This window comes from Saccoglossus kowalevskii, chromosome 15 (genome assembly GCF_978046115.1).
Source record: "Saccoglossus kowalevskii chromosome 15, keSacKowa6.1, whole genome shotgun sequence".
In the NCBI taxonomy this organism is placed as follows: domain Eukaryota; kingdom Metazoa; phylum Hemichordata; class Enteropneusta; family Harrimaniidae; genus Saccoglossus; species Saccoglossus kowalevskii.
In genome coordinates this window covers 13,535,734-13,556,176 of record NC_140655.1, presented here as the reverse complement: position 1 = coordinate 13,556,176, position 20,443 = coordinate 13,535,734, and the positions used below count along the sequence as shown (strand labels likewise).

General features: G+C 36.2%; 1 protein-coding gene across 1 annotated transcript; it reads left to right on the top strand.

Annotated features, from left to right (window-relative positions):
• Positions 1-1,080: 1,080 nt before the first annotated feature.
• On the top strand, positions 1,081-20,238 carry LOC100369172 (mesenchyme-specific cell surface glycoprotein). Its single transcript, XM_002733590.3, has 11 exons — positions 1,081-1,293; positions 5,874-6,089; positions 6,511-6,700; positions 7,914-8,055; positions 9,001-9,115; positions 9,342-9,518; positions 10,234-10,299; positions 11,450-11,688; positions 13,273-13,496; positions 18,386-18,478; positions 19,709-20,238. Coding segments are annotated over exons 1-11 (1,659 nt in total). The 5' UTR covers positions 1,081-1,097; the 3' UTR covers positions 19,710-20,238.
• The last annotated feature ends 205 nt before the right edge of the window (positions 20,239-20,443 follow it).

Below are 20,443 nucleotides of genomic sequence, written 5' to 3'. Positions count from 1 at the left end.
GACATGTATTCGCTCACCTCAGCTTACTGTATTGCACAGTATCTGTATTTATTATACCATGTATTGGTGTGATGTCGTTCAGATGGCGATCGAATCGTCATGAATGTCCAAATTCAGCATTATTATAAACAAAATCAGGGTGGATGATATAAAATATGGATAAATCAGTGTTACTGCGGTTGCCTCAATAAACTGTTCATGGAAACCGCTATATCGCTCTCAATCTCTCTTGGAAGATTTGCATTATCCGAGTCCCTTGGAAGATTTTTAGCGGTGTTTATGACTTTTCATTAAACCATTGGAAACTTGTGTATCGAAAGTACTATTGTATTTTATCACCAGCACTTCCAGTGACAGTGGTTGTGTCAAAGGGCAGCAACTTGTATGATTGATAGAGCTAAAGTCAAAACAAACACAGATACGAATCGTCGAAGGAATATCGCAATATTCTAAGCGACAAGATAGCATTATTCATGATCAGTTTATTTTGACACCCGCTGTAACAATAGCGCAAGAGTAATCTTATTTGAGGAGGGGCAAGAGGAGTAGCTGGTACAGTTTTACGGGAAATAAAAAGGGCTTTTTACAATTTACAAGGAAAACAAGACGTTCTGTACAGTTTACAATGAAAATTGAATTTTGCAGTGAATTGTGTCATCTCGTCGTTTTACAGTTTCAAAAATGTAATTTCCCTGGATTATTCTTTACGACTCATATTTTGATGTAAATACTTGTACGTACCGAGAAAAATTACACATTTTTACAGTGTACGGAAAAAATATTTGATTGATTACGTTGTACGTCTAGCCTGTGATTACACAATTACGGAATTTATTTTTTCAATTTACGTTGTACGAACAAAAAATATTGCAATTACGTTGAACGAAAATAACCCTTGCCCCCCCCCTCTTATTTTAGTTTCAAAATGACGGTCAATGATAGCAAAATCTATCGTTACTCATGTAAGGTAGAATAATTAAATATTTCACGCAGTGGCACGTGATATAAAAGGATCGTGTGCAAAGGAATGGTAAAACTAATTTCCCTAGTTGTTAAGATTCACTCTCCACAAAAGCTTTGACAGGCACGTGTCAACAATGGTGTTTATCAAGTTAATACTCAGCGTGTATCTCGCAGCTAGACTGGTTGATTGTTTGGTTGTATTGGAACCAATATCGACTCTATATTTACCGTATATGTACGACGAACATGATCATGGCGTGTATGGTCTTGGCAAAAACGCCGCTGAACAGTTGGCTTATGATGATGCAGCAAAGCTTGTCTACGTAGTAGGTAGGTGGGTGCCAAGTGAATTTCTAATATTTTCTAGATTCTAACATTTTGGATTTTAACGTAATTTCAATTGATGAATTGGCGGTAAGTAATCACAAATTATATTTCAGCTGTCGTTCTTGGCAGATCTTTAAGTTCAGTACTTTACACACTTTTCTCTAACTAGTTGCATTTTACCCAGCACAACTTCTTCTCGCTAAATATGTACAGTATGCCCCGTTTCTGCATTTAGTCACGTAGACTGTAGGGTCTACTCCCCTGATCGGCAGTATACACTCGGCAGTGGAGGAACAGGGTTCAATTTTCCAACTCCCGCGGCATGGCGTCATTTCAGATAGGGTACAGCTGTCGGTCTTCCTATCATCGGTAAACGTAAAGAAAATCGGTTGTTCTTGTAAGAAAGTAGTAGGGTGTTTGCATGGCAGTTCCACGGACGCCTAGAAATCGGGTTTGCTGTATGTTATTTGCAACTCTTACAAAGACAATGAATGGCTTGGCAGGAATGCAAAGCAAACTGACAGAACTCCAGACATATGTTACCTTTGTCTATGATAGTGTTGATGAGCTCAAAACGCAGATCATTCAACGACGTACTGAAAACGGACGCCTAACAAAGTCGTTGAGTGAGGAACTCACTGCACTGCAACAATATTCATGCAGAAACAACTTGGAAATTTCAGGCATACCTGTGAGAACACTGATAACATTGCAGTGAAGGTAGCAGAGGTCATTGATGTATCACATCAACTCTCCTGAAAAAACAACCATCCACCAACAATAATAGTCAAATTCATGAGGCGCACAAAAAAATGAAATTTACGATGCTAGGACAATTTTCGCGACATTGGTTATGAAGAAACAGCGTCGATCTACATAAACGAAAACCTCACCAAAGAAAAACAAGGAACCAAGCTCGCTGATGTCCAGCGCATAATCTAATTAGTTTGTGTACTTTAATTGCTGGCTACCACCATCTTTAATGGATACCCATGTAAATAGAAATACTAACCATAATAATCACAACAGGCAATTTTTTTCAGTTGACCAGTTTATTCATAATACTTCACTAAACACGTGCTCTCTCGTGCATTTCAACATCAGATCCCTTGATGTAAACACTACGATGAATTAATATCCTTTTTTGAATACTGCGAAACATAGAGGGACTGTGATAAAATACAACTCCGAAATTTAAATTTCGTCGACATAAGGACTTTATTTGAATTAACTATTGAATACTTTATTTGAATTAACTATTGAATACTTTATTTGAATTAACTATTGAATACTTTATTTGAATTAACTATTGAATACTTTATTTGAATTAACTATTGAATACTTTATTTGAATTAACTATTGAATACTTTATTTGAATTAACTATTGAATACTTTATTTGAATTAACTATTGAATACTTTATTTGAATTAACTATTGAATACTTTATTTGAATTAACTATTGAATACTTTATTTGAATTAACTATTGAATACTTTATTTGAATTAACTATTGAATACTTTATTTGAATTAACTATTGAATACTTTATTTGAATTAACTATTGAATACTTTATTTGAATTAACTATTGAATACTTTATTTGAATTAACTATTGAATACTTTATTTGAATTAACTATTGAATACTTTATTTGAATTAACTATTGAATACTTTATTTGAATTAACTATTGAATACTTTATTTGAATTAACTATTGAATACTTTATTTGAATTAACTATTGAATACTTTATTTGAATTAACTATTGAATACTTTATTTGAATTAACTATTGAATACTTTATTTGAATTAACTATTGAATACTTTATTTGAATTAACTATTGAATACTTTATTTGAATTAACTATTGAATACTTTATTTGAATTAACTATTGAATACTTTATTTGAATTAACTATTGAATACTTTATTTGAATTAACTATTGAATACTTTATTTGAATTAACTATTGAATACTTTATTTGAATTAACTATTGAATACTTTATTTGAATTAACTATTGAATACTTTATTTGAATTAACTATTGAATACTTTATTTGAATTAACTATTGAATACTTTATTTGCAGTAACATTTTGATTGACTGCAGTATTATTACTGTCACTCACACCACCACGTGAGAAGCGCGCACTTTTCGCAGTTTGGCAAGACTTCATGTTCACATCGGTATTGGTGATAATTTGTTTTCTGCCATGTAGATACATTTTTTTGTCGCAAACTTTTGTTGACCTTTGATTTTTCGCCACTTATCAATGCGAATTTGGGTTCTCTTCATTAAACCGTTTTATTTCAAAATTCCACTCACCACCACGTCAGTTATTGGCGAGGATGATATCAGTTTCTCACTCTAGTAAAATTTTTTTGGCAATTCACACTTTCCAGCGTAGCAATACTCTACGGGCAATCATTCTGTACATTATATTTTGCCCACCAATTAATGTGCAACTCAATAAATTAATAGAAAATTACCAGTTTAGTTTTTTATTTACAAAAAGGATTCAACAGTATTTTACAATTTGTGTCAAAACATTGAATATATTTTTTCAATTCAATGTGTACACTTCCTGCTGCATATTCACCGGCCAAGCTAGGTTCGTTTATTCAGTCTGTGATTCGTTGACTAAACCAGTAGTAAAAATAATAGTAGTAAAAGTGAAATAATTATTTAAAACAAAACAAAATAAAATAAAATACACGGCATACAATACATCCGATTTTAGTCAGATTGGCACAGGATGCCACATACGACCTCTATTTTCTCCACATAAGCATAAAAATCTAACCAGAAACAAATGATATAATGCATATATGCCCGGACTGTTAAGTGTACCAGTCATATGTAGTTACACAAAGGTTGAACACCTCTCATGGTATAAGCGAAAGAACACTTCCTTGTGAAAGACCACAGCTTTACGTTTCGCAAGATTGCCAAACACTTACATTATTTTCGAAAATATCACGATATTCATGGTAGTTGCGTTCTATTTGAAAGCCTAGGATAACTAATTGAATGATCTAACTAAAATAAAAATCACAAATTGGTAAATTAATTGCGACAGTTCAAATAATGCCACCATGCTGATATCATCACTTGGCCAGTTTATGTAAGATTTCAGTTTCCAGTCTTCCAAGTCCAGTGTGAAAACGTAAAAGGTTCATTCTCATTACCTGACCATCGTGTACAAATAGAAAATTGAAAAATTCCAAATTATTGTGGAAAGATTGAAATATACTTTTTTTGCTAATCAAAACGAACTAAAAGTTTGTGTTTTAAAAGTTGATAAATGTCAGCGTTTTTTTTTCAGATAAGTTAAGCAACGTGTATGAGTTGAGTCGTTTCGTGTCCTCCAAGTAAGTGACACAATGGTGCACTATTCTCCCAATTGCATTGGTTAATGGATACTAGAAGAACATTTCACCCGATTCCCAAAATACAATATACTACTATTACAGTATTGGAAATCTTAAAACAAAATTATACTTTATTTCTTTGGATGTCTAATGGGAAGCATGAATTTGTATGCCGTGTCAATTACAGTAAAATCTACGATGATTTCTCAGTCAGTTATTGGCCCACGTGCCTCCATACTTTAGTATTAGAACTTCCACGTATACACGTACACAAAGAAGAAACTGGCCCTGGGCTATCTTGACTATCTTTACTAAACAATTGTGCTCATTTGTTATTTTAAGAGATTATGGCTGATGTATTTTTCTCTTACACTCGATAATCTTCCAGAAGATTCTGATGTTTTTTGCTAAAAAATCTCTGTTAGCATCGCTACAAAATTGAACGTCCCAAACTTTGGGATTTAAGAACATCCACTTGAGTCAATAACGTTCACACAATTGTTAATTGAAACCTCAATAGTGATTGGTTCATATTAAAGTATTTACATTAGCATGTGCATATTCAGACACACGGTCGGAAGTCATGTATTTCCTCTGCTGCTGGTTTGATTATCATTATTTATACTCCCTTGAAGAAGGGTATATTTGTACAAGCAATTCTGATACGGCAGTGTCAACATGTAACATTATAATGACAATCCTTGTGATTGCCGGTTGCTTTCCAGCACATTTTGGGTACCTGCATTTTGCGATCAAAATCCTCCGCTTTATCTTTCGTCCACATGGCAGAGAAACAAGATGGCCGACAAAAATAAGCGATAATATAGCTGCCACAGAGGGCGCCGTTTAGTCCATTACAGTTACCCACTTAGGCTGATACATTACTGCTTTACATACACTTTTCAATGAAGACGAATTTTTTTCTAATGAACCCCAACAGTGTTCATATGGGCTATAAATAATACTGGAATGACGTGTTATACAGACACTATCTATCGATCTCTGATTATGTTTATTTAGTACACGAACAACCGTGTGCCTACATTCTAAGAATGATCTACTATATATGAAGCACATGATGGTGGGAAATATTAATCAAGTGAATACATGAAACTCAGAGATGTACCTTCAATATGTTTTTTTCTTCTTCACAATAATGTGTACGTTGGATTAAGATAAAACCTGTGTTCACAACCAATTGTGTGTGTTCATCCACTTCCAGGTGACTCCGCCATCCACATTATTGATGTTGCTGACACGGACAACCCGACCATAATCTACCATGCCAATACTGATCGAATTGCCACGGATGTAGAGATTTGTGGAGACTATGTCGCAATTACGAAAGGTGCAACCCATAAGGTAACCCCGGGCAACCTGTATATATATAATCGATATGACAGGTCCGGTGTATGGAATCCCATTGAAGATATTCAAGGTTTGTATTGGACATTTTTTATTGTGACTGTATTGTCTGGTTTATTAAGTATTAAAATGTTGTTATATATCATATACATTTTTAATGCGTATGGAACAATTAAATGGTTTAATTCACTTAATTCAATTAGGTTAGCCACAGGTATCAACATATTTGTACTAACCAAAGTTAGCACAATATAGCCCCATAGGTGTTTTTTCTACTTTGCATCGGCAAAACAATTCTGTTCATTCAATTTTGCTAATTTCAACTTTAAATCTTAATCAATATTAAGTTTAATATAATGATTAAAATTAATTAAATTCATTTCAATAATTTGACATGTTTTGCAAGCACTGTATGTTCAAATTAAAACGGCTGTTAGCTTCAATACATAGTATTATATGCTCATACGGGGATTTATCAATTCACTTGTTTTCAGTCGGTGCATTGCCTGATATGCTTCACTTCACCAAAGACTGCAGCACTATCGTCGTGGCGAACGAAGGTGAACCTGGGAAATCACCCGATTCATGGGATATCATCGATCCAGAAGGAACGATTTCAATAATATCATTGTCACCGCCAGCATCCACGATCAGAACCGCTGACTTTACATCATTTAATAACAGGCAAGTCAAGCAGTGTACTGAATGAGAATTCTCCCTGACATATACAGACTGGCATGTGAATCTTCTGGATTGAATCTTCATTCTGACTTGATTTTATGAACACTGCCGGCTCGTTTGGCCATGCTCATATATTTAAAATGGCGCAAAATGGCCATGCTCGCGTGATTCCAGCGGACGTGAGTTGGACCGGAAATCGATAACATTAGAGCTTGTTATCTTCCGTCATCATCATAGAATCGGTCGGGTGGATTTATGATGCGGACTAGTGTTCTAGAAATGTTTTTTATATAGACAAAGATCAATTTACCATTTATCTCCATGACACAATATAAACACATGTCGATTTAGTAGGACTGGAACTGAGCACACGTGGAACAATAAAGTTGCAACAACTGACTACATTGCTCTGGAATTTTCTCTAGGGTGTGTACATACATACATAAAACAAATAATTCGGTGACGTGATTTCATCGCTATTTTTGAAATGGCAAAAATTGGAGGCACTTGTTTTTCAAGAGTGCTTAAACCGAACAACTTGATATGCAATAAATATAACCATAGCTTATTACGAGAATAATAAATAAATTTCATAAGTCACATTGTGCCGTCCTCAATGTATACTATTTGATTATTTGAATGAATAATGATTCAACCTCGTGCAATTCAAATTAAATTCAGACTTTTGCCCTTGTGACTCTATTATTTTATTTGTAGTTGCTTACACATTAAGTAATGGCTTTGTTTATGTATATTTTTATTTTTAGAATATTATGTTCCTTCAATACGTTTTTTTTTTTTTTTCATTTGAGTTTTTACTATTATGTATTCCCTGGAGGATCTGCATTGTCTTATTATCAGTTCCCGTTATTTGTATTTTAATTGGTTAAAATGTATTGGCTCTTGTAATCTTGGTCATTATAAAATATGTTATGACCGAATATGTTTATTAATATTGATTGTATTTACTATATATTGGTGTAAAATATTAATATAAAATTGCGAATGAATAAAATATTAGGAAGAATATGAACTTTTTACAGAAGGTGTCAGAACTCTACAAAAATAGGTTAATCTAAATCTGATTAACACCGTGTGTGTAACTTCGTTGTTTCACACAAAAAATACAGTTATATTTCTGTTTCCTTCTTTATAATAGTGATATAATTGTATTGTGCCAACTCGAATCTCACATGACATAATCTTGTCTTTGCAGAAAACAGAAATATTTGGAAGCTGGGGTAAGAGCTCCCTTATTGGGACAATTCCCAAATATATCAACTAGCTTCTCACAGAATATGGAACCCGAATATATTGCCTTTAATGAGAAACAGACGACTGCTTATGTAACACTACAGGTGAGTTTCTACTTTGAATCGTATGTTAATTTCAAATATATGTGTTGTTCTGTCAGATTTATGGTCCAAAAGTTAGCGTATCTGCCCAACGTCGGGTAGGTTATAAGTTTGACCTTCCTTGGTCGGCTACGCACTCAACGGTGAAAAGAAAAATCGTTACATACTGCCATCAATTCCGGTATAATTGAATTTATGTATCAAAGTAAACATGATCTTGCACGACCGAAATCAGAGTGTCACCACTCTTTCCTTTATCACTATCTTTGTTACGCGCTAATGTTTTATGCAAATTTTAACGTGCGATGTAGACACGCCCTATTATTTTACTATAATAGTAATCACAGTGAGTTCAATGTTACTTGCAACGTCACGTTCAGCACCGTTGCCTTCGTATTCGAAGCCCACACATAAGCGACGCTACCAGATATTTTACTATAATAGGGTGTGTCTACATCGCGCGTTAAAATTTGCATATAACATTAGCGCGTAATAAAGATTGTGATAAAGGAAAGAGGGGTATAAACACAGATTACTTGAAATCGATACCAGGAAGGGGGGGGTGGCAAAAGAAAAGTTATATAACATGTTATTATTTAATAATTTATTAAAATACATAAGTTTGTCCAACTCCCTGTGGATATATACTACAGCTAACAAGCCAGCGACTGCTGAGGATTTGTACACACTCCCACCGTGTCATACGCTGTAATATGCAATGATAATCCTGGTTTCCCAATAACTCTGGATTCCATAGCGTGCTTGTGTGTATGCGTTTTGATAACATTTTCCATATACGAATACAGCGCCCCCAACGTTTACTTAAATAGTGCAGCATTATACAGTGTGGATGTATTTTGCGGCTTGAGATCACGTCCCAGAACGCCAGGAACCAATGAAAATGTTTCTATATTTGTTAAAAATATATGTATGACCTTCTCGTAACAGGAGAATAATGCGATTGCCGAGGTGGACATAACAAGTGCACGGGTCAAAGAAATACACCCACTTGGTTTCAAGAATCACAGAATTCATGCTTTAGATGCAAGTGATAGAGATGGCGGTGAGTCACGTCTTAATCTTCATTTTACAAACGGAGCTTCACAGCTTATTGTAAAGTCGAATTATTCAGTGTATCTGCGCTTGGCACTTGCAATAACAAAGAAGTCAGAAGACAATTGTCAATTTTTGAGACTGGGGCTTTTTTATTCTAAATATACACTAATAACTTCTAGTAAAAGTTGCGCAAACGGTTTGATTCAATTTTTTTTTCCTCTTTTTATGTCAAGAAATAAACATACAAACATGGCCTATACTGGGAATGTACCAACCTGATGCAGTGGTGAGTGTGACGATAGGAAGGAATGAATATTTGGCAATAGCAAACGAAGGTGACGCCATGGAAATAAAGTTTGAATTTGGCGAACCCTGGGAAGAAGTAATGGACGGGAAAGACTTTTATGATGGTAAGTGGTATACAGACCATACATGTAGCATATCCTTATGAATAACAAGACATGACATTATCAAATATAATGATCGAAGGTAATACGGTATGCATAAATCTTTCTCAGTGAGCCGTTTTCTATTAGCAATGACATGGTGTTTATAGATTTGCTATTCATTATAGAAATGCTATCGACAGCACCATTATTCATTGTAATTTACCGCTTACTGAGTTGTTTGTTTCGACACTTAATGATTCAGTTATTAGACGAGTGTATTCAAAGACTCTGGACTACACGAGTTTGATAAACTTGATATTATATAGTCTCGAAATTTTATATTTTTTAAACGTGAAAACTGGTTAGGAAATGAATCTGCATTCGTGACTCCGTATTTGAGACTTATATGATATTAAAAGCTACCAAACATATTTTAATTAATACGGTTCCTTCATAAATACAACAACCATCATATACAAATGTGTGCGTGTATTGAGATTGTCAGCCATGATGTCTGCAATTTAATATGTCTATGCATTGACCAATCAGACTACAGGGATTGTTATAACATAGTGTGGATTTATCATCCTTCTTCATTGATAGTTAGACAACCATTAAATTTGTTTTTCGCAATATAATTTTGATGCGTATATGTATGGCCATTCGAAACTTTGCCATGTTTTTCTTCTCATGTTACTCTTATGTGCAACAACAATTTATTGTTTACGTTTTTCAGATGACCTCATTAGCTCTTCAGTGTCAGATGAGCTGAAGAACGCTCTCGGAGATACGTCAAAGTTGGGTAAGATTCAAAGTCAATATCAAACCACGTGATTTGATATGCAAATATATATGGAGAAAAAAAAAACAAGATATCTCCGGATATATTGCTGAAAGAGTGGCAGCAAATATCCGATTAACCGTAGATTTAAAAATCAATTAGTTATTGAATTGCAGATCAACTCAGTTCACGGATACATGTACTGCTAGAGCGTTACGTCAAGTCAGTAATCACGAAATGTTCAAGATATGAACAACGCCAACGTAATACTTGGATTTCCGGGTACAAACTAGAGTCAATACGAAACTACTCACAAAAATGTCCCTGATTGGCTACCAAACCCTAACATCTAACAGTCGGACCAATCAGAAAACAGCTTGCTTGCTGACAGTTCTTTTCGACGTATCAAATTTTGCCTTGTATATATGCTTCGACTCAACCGGTTCGAACGTAATGACATGCTGCCCTCGACGTTATTTGTTGGAACATACCCGGAACTTACAAAAAGGGTGTCTGAGCGACCATTGAACTCAGTATTGGAAGTCAGTTTCAGAACATGCAACACCAAAAAGATAATTATCGAATGCAAAAAAACAATTGCCAACAAAATTTGGTATAATAAAATGAAATATGAATGTCACAAACTAAAATATGCATTTACAAGCAAAATTAGGTTTGAAGAATGAAATATATTTTTTATTGATACAAAATTCAAACTTTACAAAATATAATTTGGGTTTTCTGAAATGAAATCTAGCGAATATTTGATAACGTGCAACCATTATCGTGCCATGTCATTAACATATATTGGTATTTCTGCATAACATTAGTGAATCCTGCCTTTATATTTAATGCGTATATACAATGTGTCAATGGATACGCTTCAAGAATCAAGCGTCATATTCAACTCCTCGTAATATTCATAATGTAAACTAATAAAGGGAAAACGACAATTCAGACGTATTTTGCGTGCGTGTCGAAGATAATAGCAGCGATGTTTAACTCTGTTAAACATTTTCTGACGTCAGTTAGTCAACTATCGACGGGATACATTCGTTTGAGCGCAAACATATCAGCGCCGTCTGTACAAAAACGTGAGGTGTACAGTAATATACCACGCGGAATAGTTTATTGATTGACTAATCCATGCTACTCGTATCATTCCTTTTAGGTCGACTTGGATTTAGCAAAGTTGACAACAAAACGGACAAGTATGACACATTTTATTCTTATGGCGGCAGAAGTTTTTCGGTTGTCAGAACTAAAAATATGAAGATGGTGTACGATAGCGGGTCAGAAATGGAAGACATTAACGAAGCATCGTATCCAACTATTTTCAATATGAATGGAAATTTCTACGACCCTGCGGCAACCCCCGAAAGTATGAAAGATACTAGATCAGATAACAAAGTAAGTCGGTGTATTCTCTGATGTAAACTATAATATTGCAATATCACCCCCATATGCATGTTAATTTAAAATTCTGCAAAGCATTTTAGCAAGAATGTTATCTTAGCTAATTTTGCTAATATGCAACTTAGAAAATTAGAAAAGGATGGTTAATTTACATTATATATATACTCCCAAAATGAATATATATATATTCCCAAAATGAAATTATTGTCACCTTTAGCTAAATTGATATTTATATATTGAGTCGGATTCGCTAAATGGCATGTAGATATTTGTTCAATAGTATACATAGAGGTTTTAGTTAATTTCGATACTGTAAAAATTTTTACGTTGTCCCGAGTTTGTCATTTATCTTGCCATGTCTCAAAACTAATTCATATTTAAAAAAACGATAAACGGTGTAGGCTGTGTTATAAATCTCACAAACTGACATCGCACAGTGCAATTGGAAAAATTTCGTTTTTTTGTTTTTTTTCATCCAACAAAATATAGGATACACAAATCAAATAAAAGAATTTCCTGAATTCGCACTTGTTTCTCCATGGCGTGTATGTAATCTTATGGTAAATGGTTGTTTCACTTTTTTTTACAAGTGGAAAATTCAACAATTGTGTTTCTTGGTCCGGACGACGATGGTCTTTTCTAGCCATCTTCATAAACCAAATGTAGTTTGCAGTACGTTAATTTGAAATCGGAATTATTGCCTATTTTAGTCTTCGCTGATTTCTTCTTTGCTCCGGCCAACCGAAAGTATATAATAACCACCGTATTACAGTTTCGAAAACAGCTTAATTGCAGACTACGTAATATACTACGAAAGACAGGAATCACACGCAAATGAAATAAGAACCCGAAGAACATTTTTGTTCTAGTGGGGTGATTGTAAATGAAAAGAATTATGCTTTAGTGTCATTTTTGCGAGCCATATTTGACGTAATATTATAAAACATGGACTGTGCTTGACCCATCATTAACTTTATTATGAATATCAACCACATACTGTGTAGTGTAATAATAATCATGATCATCAACCTGGTGTGGCGTCGATTACCATGTCCGCCAAGTATCGGATTGATTACCGGTTCGACTCCCGTTTGGCTGCACACCCAATAGTAACAGCAGAGTTCACTCTGTACATTCAGACCCCTTGCCAGGCTTGCGTCCAGCCGTATTCCTGCCTTCAGTTCACATACAAGCATCGCTATATCCTTGTTACAATGAGCAGATGAAGCGACAGGCACTTACTGTCATGTCAAATTTGATTTGCCTGTTGATCTGCGTAATAAATAAATAAATAATCCTAATATACTTCTGAGCCATAATCAGTGCGAATATTGTCACTGATTGGCTGCCCAACTCTGAACCTAATAGTCAGACCAATCAGAGAGCGGCTTCTTTGTTGATAGTTTTTTTTTTTTTTTTTGACGTATAAAATTCTGTCTTGTATATGTGTTCCGATTCAACTACCGGTCATGTTTTTGTTGTTTTTTGGCAGGCAGGTGTTTTTGCCATCAGCATGCAGTTATATCATGTCAATTGGTTCCCTGTGTCCTTGGTATGATGGTATGTTCTCTTTTCTAGGGACCGGAACCGGAATCGTTGAGTCATGGCCAAGTTAATGGTAAAGATATTCTATTTATTGGTCAAGAACGAATGAGTACTATCATTCTTTATCACATATATGAACAAAACGGAAAGTTCCAAGCTGATTTTGAGAGCGTCTACCGCCCCGGTAAAATTGATCAAACTTTCCACAGCCTTTACCAATCCCGGCAATACGGTGATGGTGATCCCGAAGATTTGAAGTAAGCGCAAATGCTTTTAATTTCATTTCATGTATGTGATATTATTTCTGTTACAAATACACTCCGTAGTTAACACTAATGAGAGGCACACTTATCACCATGACAATTCTGTAGTCAGCACTAGAAAGACTGCTACCATGGCAATTCCGTAGTTAGCGCTAATAAGAGATACAGGAGATGTCATTGACTGTCGACAGTCCCTCTGATTTATTTCAACTCAAATGTTTTAATCAAACGCTGTAATGCGCATTTCATTAAATTATTTTAGTTGGAAAGAAAAAAACATTCAGGCCAAAGGAATTGCTACAATGCATATTACATTAAACCATTAAAAGCGGGGGAGTCGTTACCTGCGTATGCGTCAGATGGTCATAGCGCCTCATTGTTTACAAACAAGCGTCTACCCATGAGCCTTTGCGTTTTTAGCGTATGCTGATGTCGTCGCATGGGACTCAATTCCCGCGCGTGCGCAGGTGACGACTCCCCCCGCTTTAAGTTGAAAACAAAACAGAAAACTATTAGACGGAGCGTCTGTCGGCAGAGAAGAGGTTAGAAGTCTGTACGGGATTATAATTCTGCTACGTTAAACTGGTTTTGACGAGACTTGGAAAGTGAAAATGTGTATTTTTTTGAAATTACAATAATGCATTGGTCTATTTTATAATAACCTGCAAGTCAAGTAGATGCCATGAACCAACAGTCAGCAAGTTGTTATTCCAACTGTAATATACTAATCCATAATCTACGTAATTTGTCCTGATGTCTTCTCCATGAAAACGATGATCATATAAACAAGCAAATTTGAAGGGCTTAAGGTCGTCGCGCCACGCATGCGCGAGAAATGGGTCTTATATGAACAAAGATTGCGACTTCGACTATTGCACAGACTGGTACGTTTCTATGCTTTAATTATGCATTTTACTTTGGTAATTGGAAAATATTGAATGAGTCACCAGTGGTAATTAGTGCACGTCCGACCTAAAACTTGTACTCATGATTCCGATTAGAAGAGCGCATTGATTTGTGGGAAAATTAGTGTTTATCGACACAAATGTTACACATTCGCGACGCGCGACAACCACCACCATTCAATTTCCAATGTAAGTGTAGTTGACAATATATACTAATAATAATACATTACGACTTGGCACTGTCTTTTTTTAATTTTGCTGCTGTTTAATGTATCAATTTGGGTGCGTAGCCAATTGAAAATACATTATGTATTGTTATTATTATTATTTTATAAGCTAATGTCGAAATAATATGCAATTTTGTGATGTCTTCCTGTCACCGCGCGAAGGGGGGGGGGGTCTCGCTTGATGTTAAAGCGGAGAGTCCCAAGAGACGATAACAACGCACACTAATAACGCAAGAGCTCAATGGTAGACATGTTCGCTAGCCAAGGTCTAAGTTTATTCGACCAAGCCTCTAAACAGACCTTGGCAGCCTCATCAGGTACAGGCAATCGACGCAGTTTTGTGTGGGAAGGGTGTCCTCATAGCGGAAAAAACAGGAATTTTGTTTTATAATTTGGTACGTCCAAGCTGATTGGGCGCCTTGTTTCGAGGTGCGCCCAATCATATATCACTGCTTAATATACGCAATTAGCCTATGCGATCCGGCACGGTATCGCTTAGAGGCCTATTAATAGGTCGAAGACACGGGACCGTGCGATTCGGACGATGAAGGGTAGACCGACTGACACCTGTTTGTAAACAACGACACGCTATGGCCGTTTTCCGCAGGTGACGATTCTCCCGCTTGCATTGTAGAAACGTTGAAAATGTTTATGGAGTGTCATGAATTTGTTTTTGCGTATCTGTTAACCGACTTAATTAGCTGATTATTAGCTGAATTGCTGTGTTATGTCTGTCATCGTTTAGGCCTATTTGAAATTTTGGACGGAACTTGGCTCAGTGATTTGGAACTAATTACCAGATAACCACCGCTATTTAGACTACTCATTCTGACAGTTTATATCCATAGTTATTAACGTAGTGAACGATTAATCAAAAGATATGACGTATTCAGTACTTAGTGTGATTGGATTTATGATTGAAGGTTACGCCCTAGAGTCTTTTTACTGCTTTGTAATTGGTTAGAGTTTTGAAAATGAATAAAGAGAGTTTGAGTTGGTCTTGGGGAGCAGAGCACGATAGACGCAGTCTGGCAGTCGAGACGCAGTCCTGGAGAGTCTAGAACAGTCCTGGAGAGACTTGGGGCGAGCCTTGACGCAGTCTAAGAGAGTCTTGGGTCAGCCTTGCGATGCTCTTGGGGACTTTTCCCCAGGGGGCTGTGTCTGATAGAGTGCTCGATTGACCGACTAAGACGAGAGCTGAAAAGTATTTCGTTGTGTGTGTCTTATTTGACTGTAAAGTATAAGTGACTTCCCCGATCCCGTACCTCAAGGGGACGAGATAGAGAGACGAGACGAGTTTCCCCCTGACAAGTGTGGAGAACCCAGAGAGAGAGAAGAATTTACCCCTGATACGTGAGTGGAGATCCCGGGCAGGTGTTTAACACACATTGACATCCTGTGAAGAAAAGTGAAATGGCGAAGATGTGTCTTTCTTGTGAACCGAACTAACAGCTCCATGGCAGAGACGGCTCAGAAACCGCGCTTGACGACTAACACCGTTAACAGTATGGCACCGATGAACGACGCTGAAGAGATGAAGACTTCTGAGCCCCTTACGAAGGATGAGTACCGGATAGGACTGTATAATTAAGAATTGAGCGACATTAAAGACAGGAAGAAGAGAAAGAACGACCCGGACTAACGCGACAAGAGAGATGACGCTTATAGACTTTGATTAGAACTTTAGCTATTTGCTTAGAGAACTGCTCGCTGGACACTGTAACTGACACTGTGTAACTCAAGACGTTGAACTCTTTTCCACAATCCCAACACTATTGCTCAGTAATGTAATGTATTGCTGGTTTTTCCTATTGTTTTTACCGTTTTTTTTGTGATGTCGAATTGTATGTATGTAAGCGCCCAGATTTGTGTTTTGAACTGATATTTAGTGACGTTCGAGGTCCTTTATAACGATTTTAGCACGCCTCAGTGGACAAGTATTTGCAACACAGTGTTTTGAGTTTTGTGAAGTTTTATGGAGTTTTTATGAGTTTATGAGTACGGAATATGATGGGGAAAGTAATGCCCCAAAGAGTTTTTCAGAGTTTTGAGATTTGTCGAGTACAGAGATACCGACGTTTTAAGAGTTGTTTTTGTTTATGTGTTGTGTCCGGAATACTTCTGACGCTTTTTTGAGTTTAGAGCACCTTTGTAACGTTTTTTTAATGTCTTTTTGAAGTGAGTTTGGTGCGCTTATATGCGTATTGTTTGATAACACAAGCTTTTGTTCATGATTGACAGGATTATATGTAATTCAGTAGTTTCTATCGTTTTAGTCTTTTTCCCGTCTTTATTGCCAGAGAAGTAATGTGTTATGATAGCTTTGTCTTTGCATTCTGTTTCCACGCCGTATGACTTTTGTTTAGATTAACGACTTTTGAGTTCAGTTGAAGTTTATAAGCGTATATGACAGGAGTTTGATTAATAGCTTGTTTATTCATTGTTTATTAGTTACCGCTTTGCAATGCTTTAACCGAGAGACGCATCCCTGGTAATCACGTGATCATGCTGTCGACTGCAGCGATTGGCTGATCGCTTGGTTACACCGCCACGCCTTAGTTTTTTTGACCTTTTGATATAGAGTTTGTAACCATAGTAACGGAGACAGTGCAGCGAAGGGTTATCTTAGCGAACTGTTTGAGAAAAGTGAGTCGATTGGTAGCCTTTCCCTTGTTTTTGATTTATAACCGTTGATATTTGTGACTTTATAACCATTGTATTTAGACTTTATAATCATTGTACTTAATTAGTGTGTTTTACTCTTTTTGATTCATACCTTTTTCTTAGTATTGTATTTAACCTGTATGACGATGAGTAGAGAACGGTATCTTTGATTTATGAACGTGTTATGCCAGGAGGCACAATCTCAGTTTGGGTGAAGGGATGTGTCATGAATTTGTTTTTGCGTATCTGTTAACCGACTTAATTAGCTGATTATTAGCTGAATTGCTGTGTTATGTCTGTCATCGTTTAGGCCTATTTGAAATTTTGGACGGAACTTGGCTCAGTGATTTGGAACAAATTACCAGATAACCACCGCTATTTAGACTACTCATTCTGACAGTTTATATCCATAGTTATTAACGTAGTGAACGATTAATCAAAAGATATGACGTATTCAGTACTTAGTGTGATTGGCTTTATGATTGAAGGTTACGCCCTAGAGTCTTTTTACTGCTTTGTAATTGGTTAGAGTTTTGAAAATGAATAAAGAGAGTTTGAGTTGGTCTTGGGGAGCAGAGCACGATAGACGCAGTCTGGCAGTCGAGACGCAGTCCTGGAGAGTCTAGAGCAGTCCTGGAGAGACTTGGGGCGAGCCTTGACGCAGTCTAAGAGAGTCTTGGGTCAGCCTTGCGATGCTCTTGGGGATTTTTCCCCAGGGGGCTGTGTCTGATAGAGTGCTCGATTGACCGACTAAGACGAGAGCTGAAAAGTATTTCGTTGTGTGTGTCTTATTTGACTGTAAAGTATAAGTGACTTCCCCGATCCCGTACCTCAAGGGGACGAGATAGAGAGACGAGACGAGTTTCCCCCCTGACAAGTGTGGAGAACCCAGGGAGAGAGAATAATTTCCCCCGTGATGGAAGTTTGACAAAATCTTGGTATCCATGCACTCATGTACCTGTTCAACTTATGAAAAACTACTGGTAAACAATAACGACTGTTTATAAAATAGCTCTCAGTAAAGTAGCAACCAGAAAACTCAAACCTCGTCTATAGTCTAATTAATACGACTTTTATTCGGTTACAGGTTTGTACCAGGGACAGAAAATACTGATCCAATGCTCATAGTGTCAGGCACAGTAAGTGGCACTTTGTCGCTGTATAAAGTATTGGACAAATGGTAAGAACAAACTTTCCTAAACAACTTGTACATTACATGATAATCGATCTGATTTATTTGTGTTTACTTGAAAATATATACACTGTGCTTGCTTTTTAAATGTTTGAGCTTTTTCTTATTTATAGCAACAATATTTTAAAGTCCCAATTCATAGAACCCATATACATAATGTTGTATATGATTGTAAAATCGAGGATGTGATATTGATCTCACAAATTGGAGATGTCTTTTTTTCCTATTATTCCTGCACTAAAACACACACTCCATATTATCAATTCAGATAATGTGAACAAATTAGGAATCAAATATATGTTTTAATCAATATATACTTGACAAGAGAGAATAGAATTTCCTGTATATAAAGGAAAAAACACTGAAAATTCCATAGGATTGGTGCGCATGACGAAGCTGCAGTGCTGATACAAAAGATACATTTTCTCTAACTGACTCACTTTAATCTGCTAAATTCTCCATTTTTCTGCGAGTCTGTCATTAACGATATTTCTACAGCCAGGTTTAGAGACCAATTCTACAAAATTGTCGACTATAGCAGCGTCTGCTCACTCTTTCATTCCATTTTATATGTTACGATTTAAATCATTGGATAAAATGTCGTGTGTAAATACCGCTATACTAATAATTTCAAATCAGCGAATATTTTACAGTATGTCGGTTTTCTGCAATCGACACAACTACTAACATCACGTGGGAGGCGCGTGTTCCTATGATGAATCAGAATAACCATGGAACTATATGGGTTTATAGTTCCATGGAATAACTGACCTAATACACCATTAATATCAATCGCGCCCTCTATGTTTAGAGTGCTCCTGTGACGTCAAAATGACGTATATGGTGAAGGCAATGTCAATCGTACAAACTGTGTTTGAGTCTGTAGTCGTTCATGTATATAATACAGTAAAATATTTAAAAAAAAACTTAAAGGGCGGTGGTCGTCGCGCCGCGTCTTGTTCGATATGGGACTCATAGCGACGTATACAACGCGTGTAAAATACAAGTACATTGTTTGTTTACATGAATTTCGAACACGCGCTGTGCGACAACCACCGACCTTGGATCTTTATTGATGGACAACTACAGGTTAAAACGACATGGTCGTTTTCAACAGCCTCCGTGTCACAGAAGCAATTCGTCACTAGAGGGCACATTTTATTGGAAAGGTGTATTCTGGGTCATGAATGACTGTTCTTTCTCTTTGCTTGTTTACAGATATGTCGATAGATGTGGTTACCAATGTCGGCCATTGGTTGCGTTTGTTATGTATTAGTTGCTATAATTATTATCACGAAACTCAATTTGGTATTACGTCAGTAAATTTATTATGTTTGTTTAGCTATGCACATGGGTTTAATACATTTATAGATTTATTAAGTGAAACAACCTCCACCTCAGTTGATTTATCTGTCACACCACAGTCCCTCAATGAACGGTTGGGAAACGCTGTGCGACTACCGTAATTGTCATGATAATCTGGTTTGATAGGCTCGTCTCTTTGGCTGCTGAAGAAATGGTGACGTCATGTCGACTGAGGGACTGTGGTCATACGCATAAAATTGATGAAACGCGTATGATTGTTTTTGGGTAAATATTGTGCACGCATTTTATGAATAAATTATCCTAAATTATATCCCAGTAATTATATTTATGAATAAATTTCATTAATATTAATGTTTATAGTATATTGAGATAATTTATTTTAACATGACACCTGCTTCAGAATAAAAGATAGTGCAACCACATTTCCTGTTTTACCTTGTCTTAATTTATATAGTTATGTTGCCATTATGACATGTCATGTAGCGTTTACAGGCATATTCCCATGATTTTCTTATCCAGGGAAGCTATTATCAGAGACTGAGTAGTGGTAAAACGGAACTTATTCAAACGCAGCTATTTCAACAAACCAACTATCAACAAAGACAACTGTATATTTAACAGAACCTA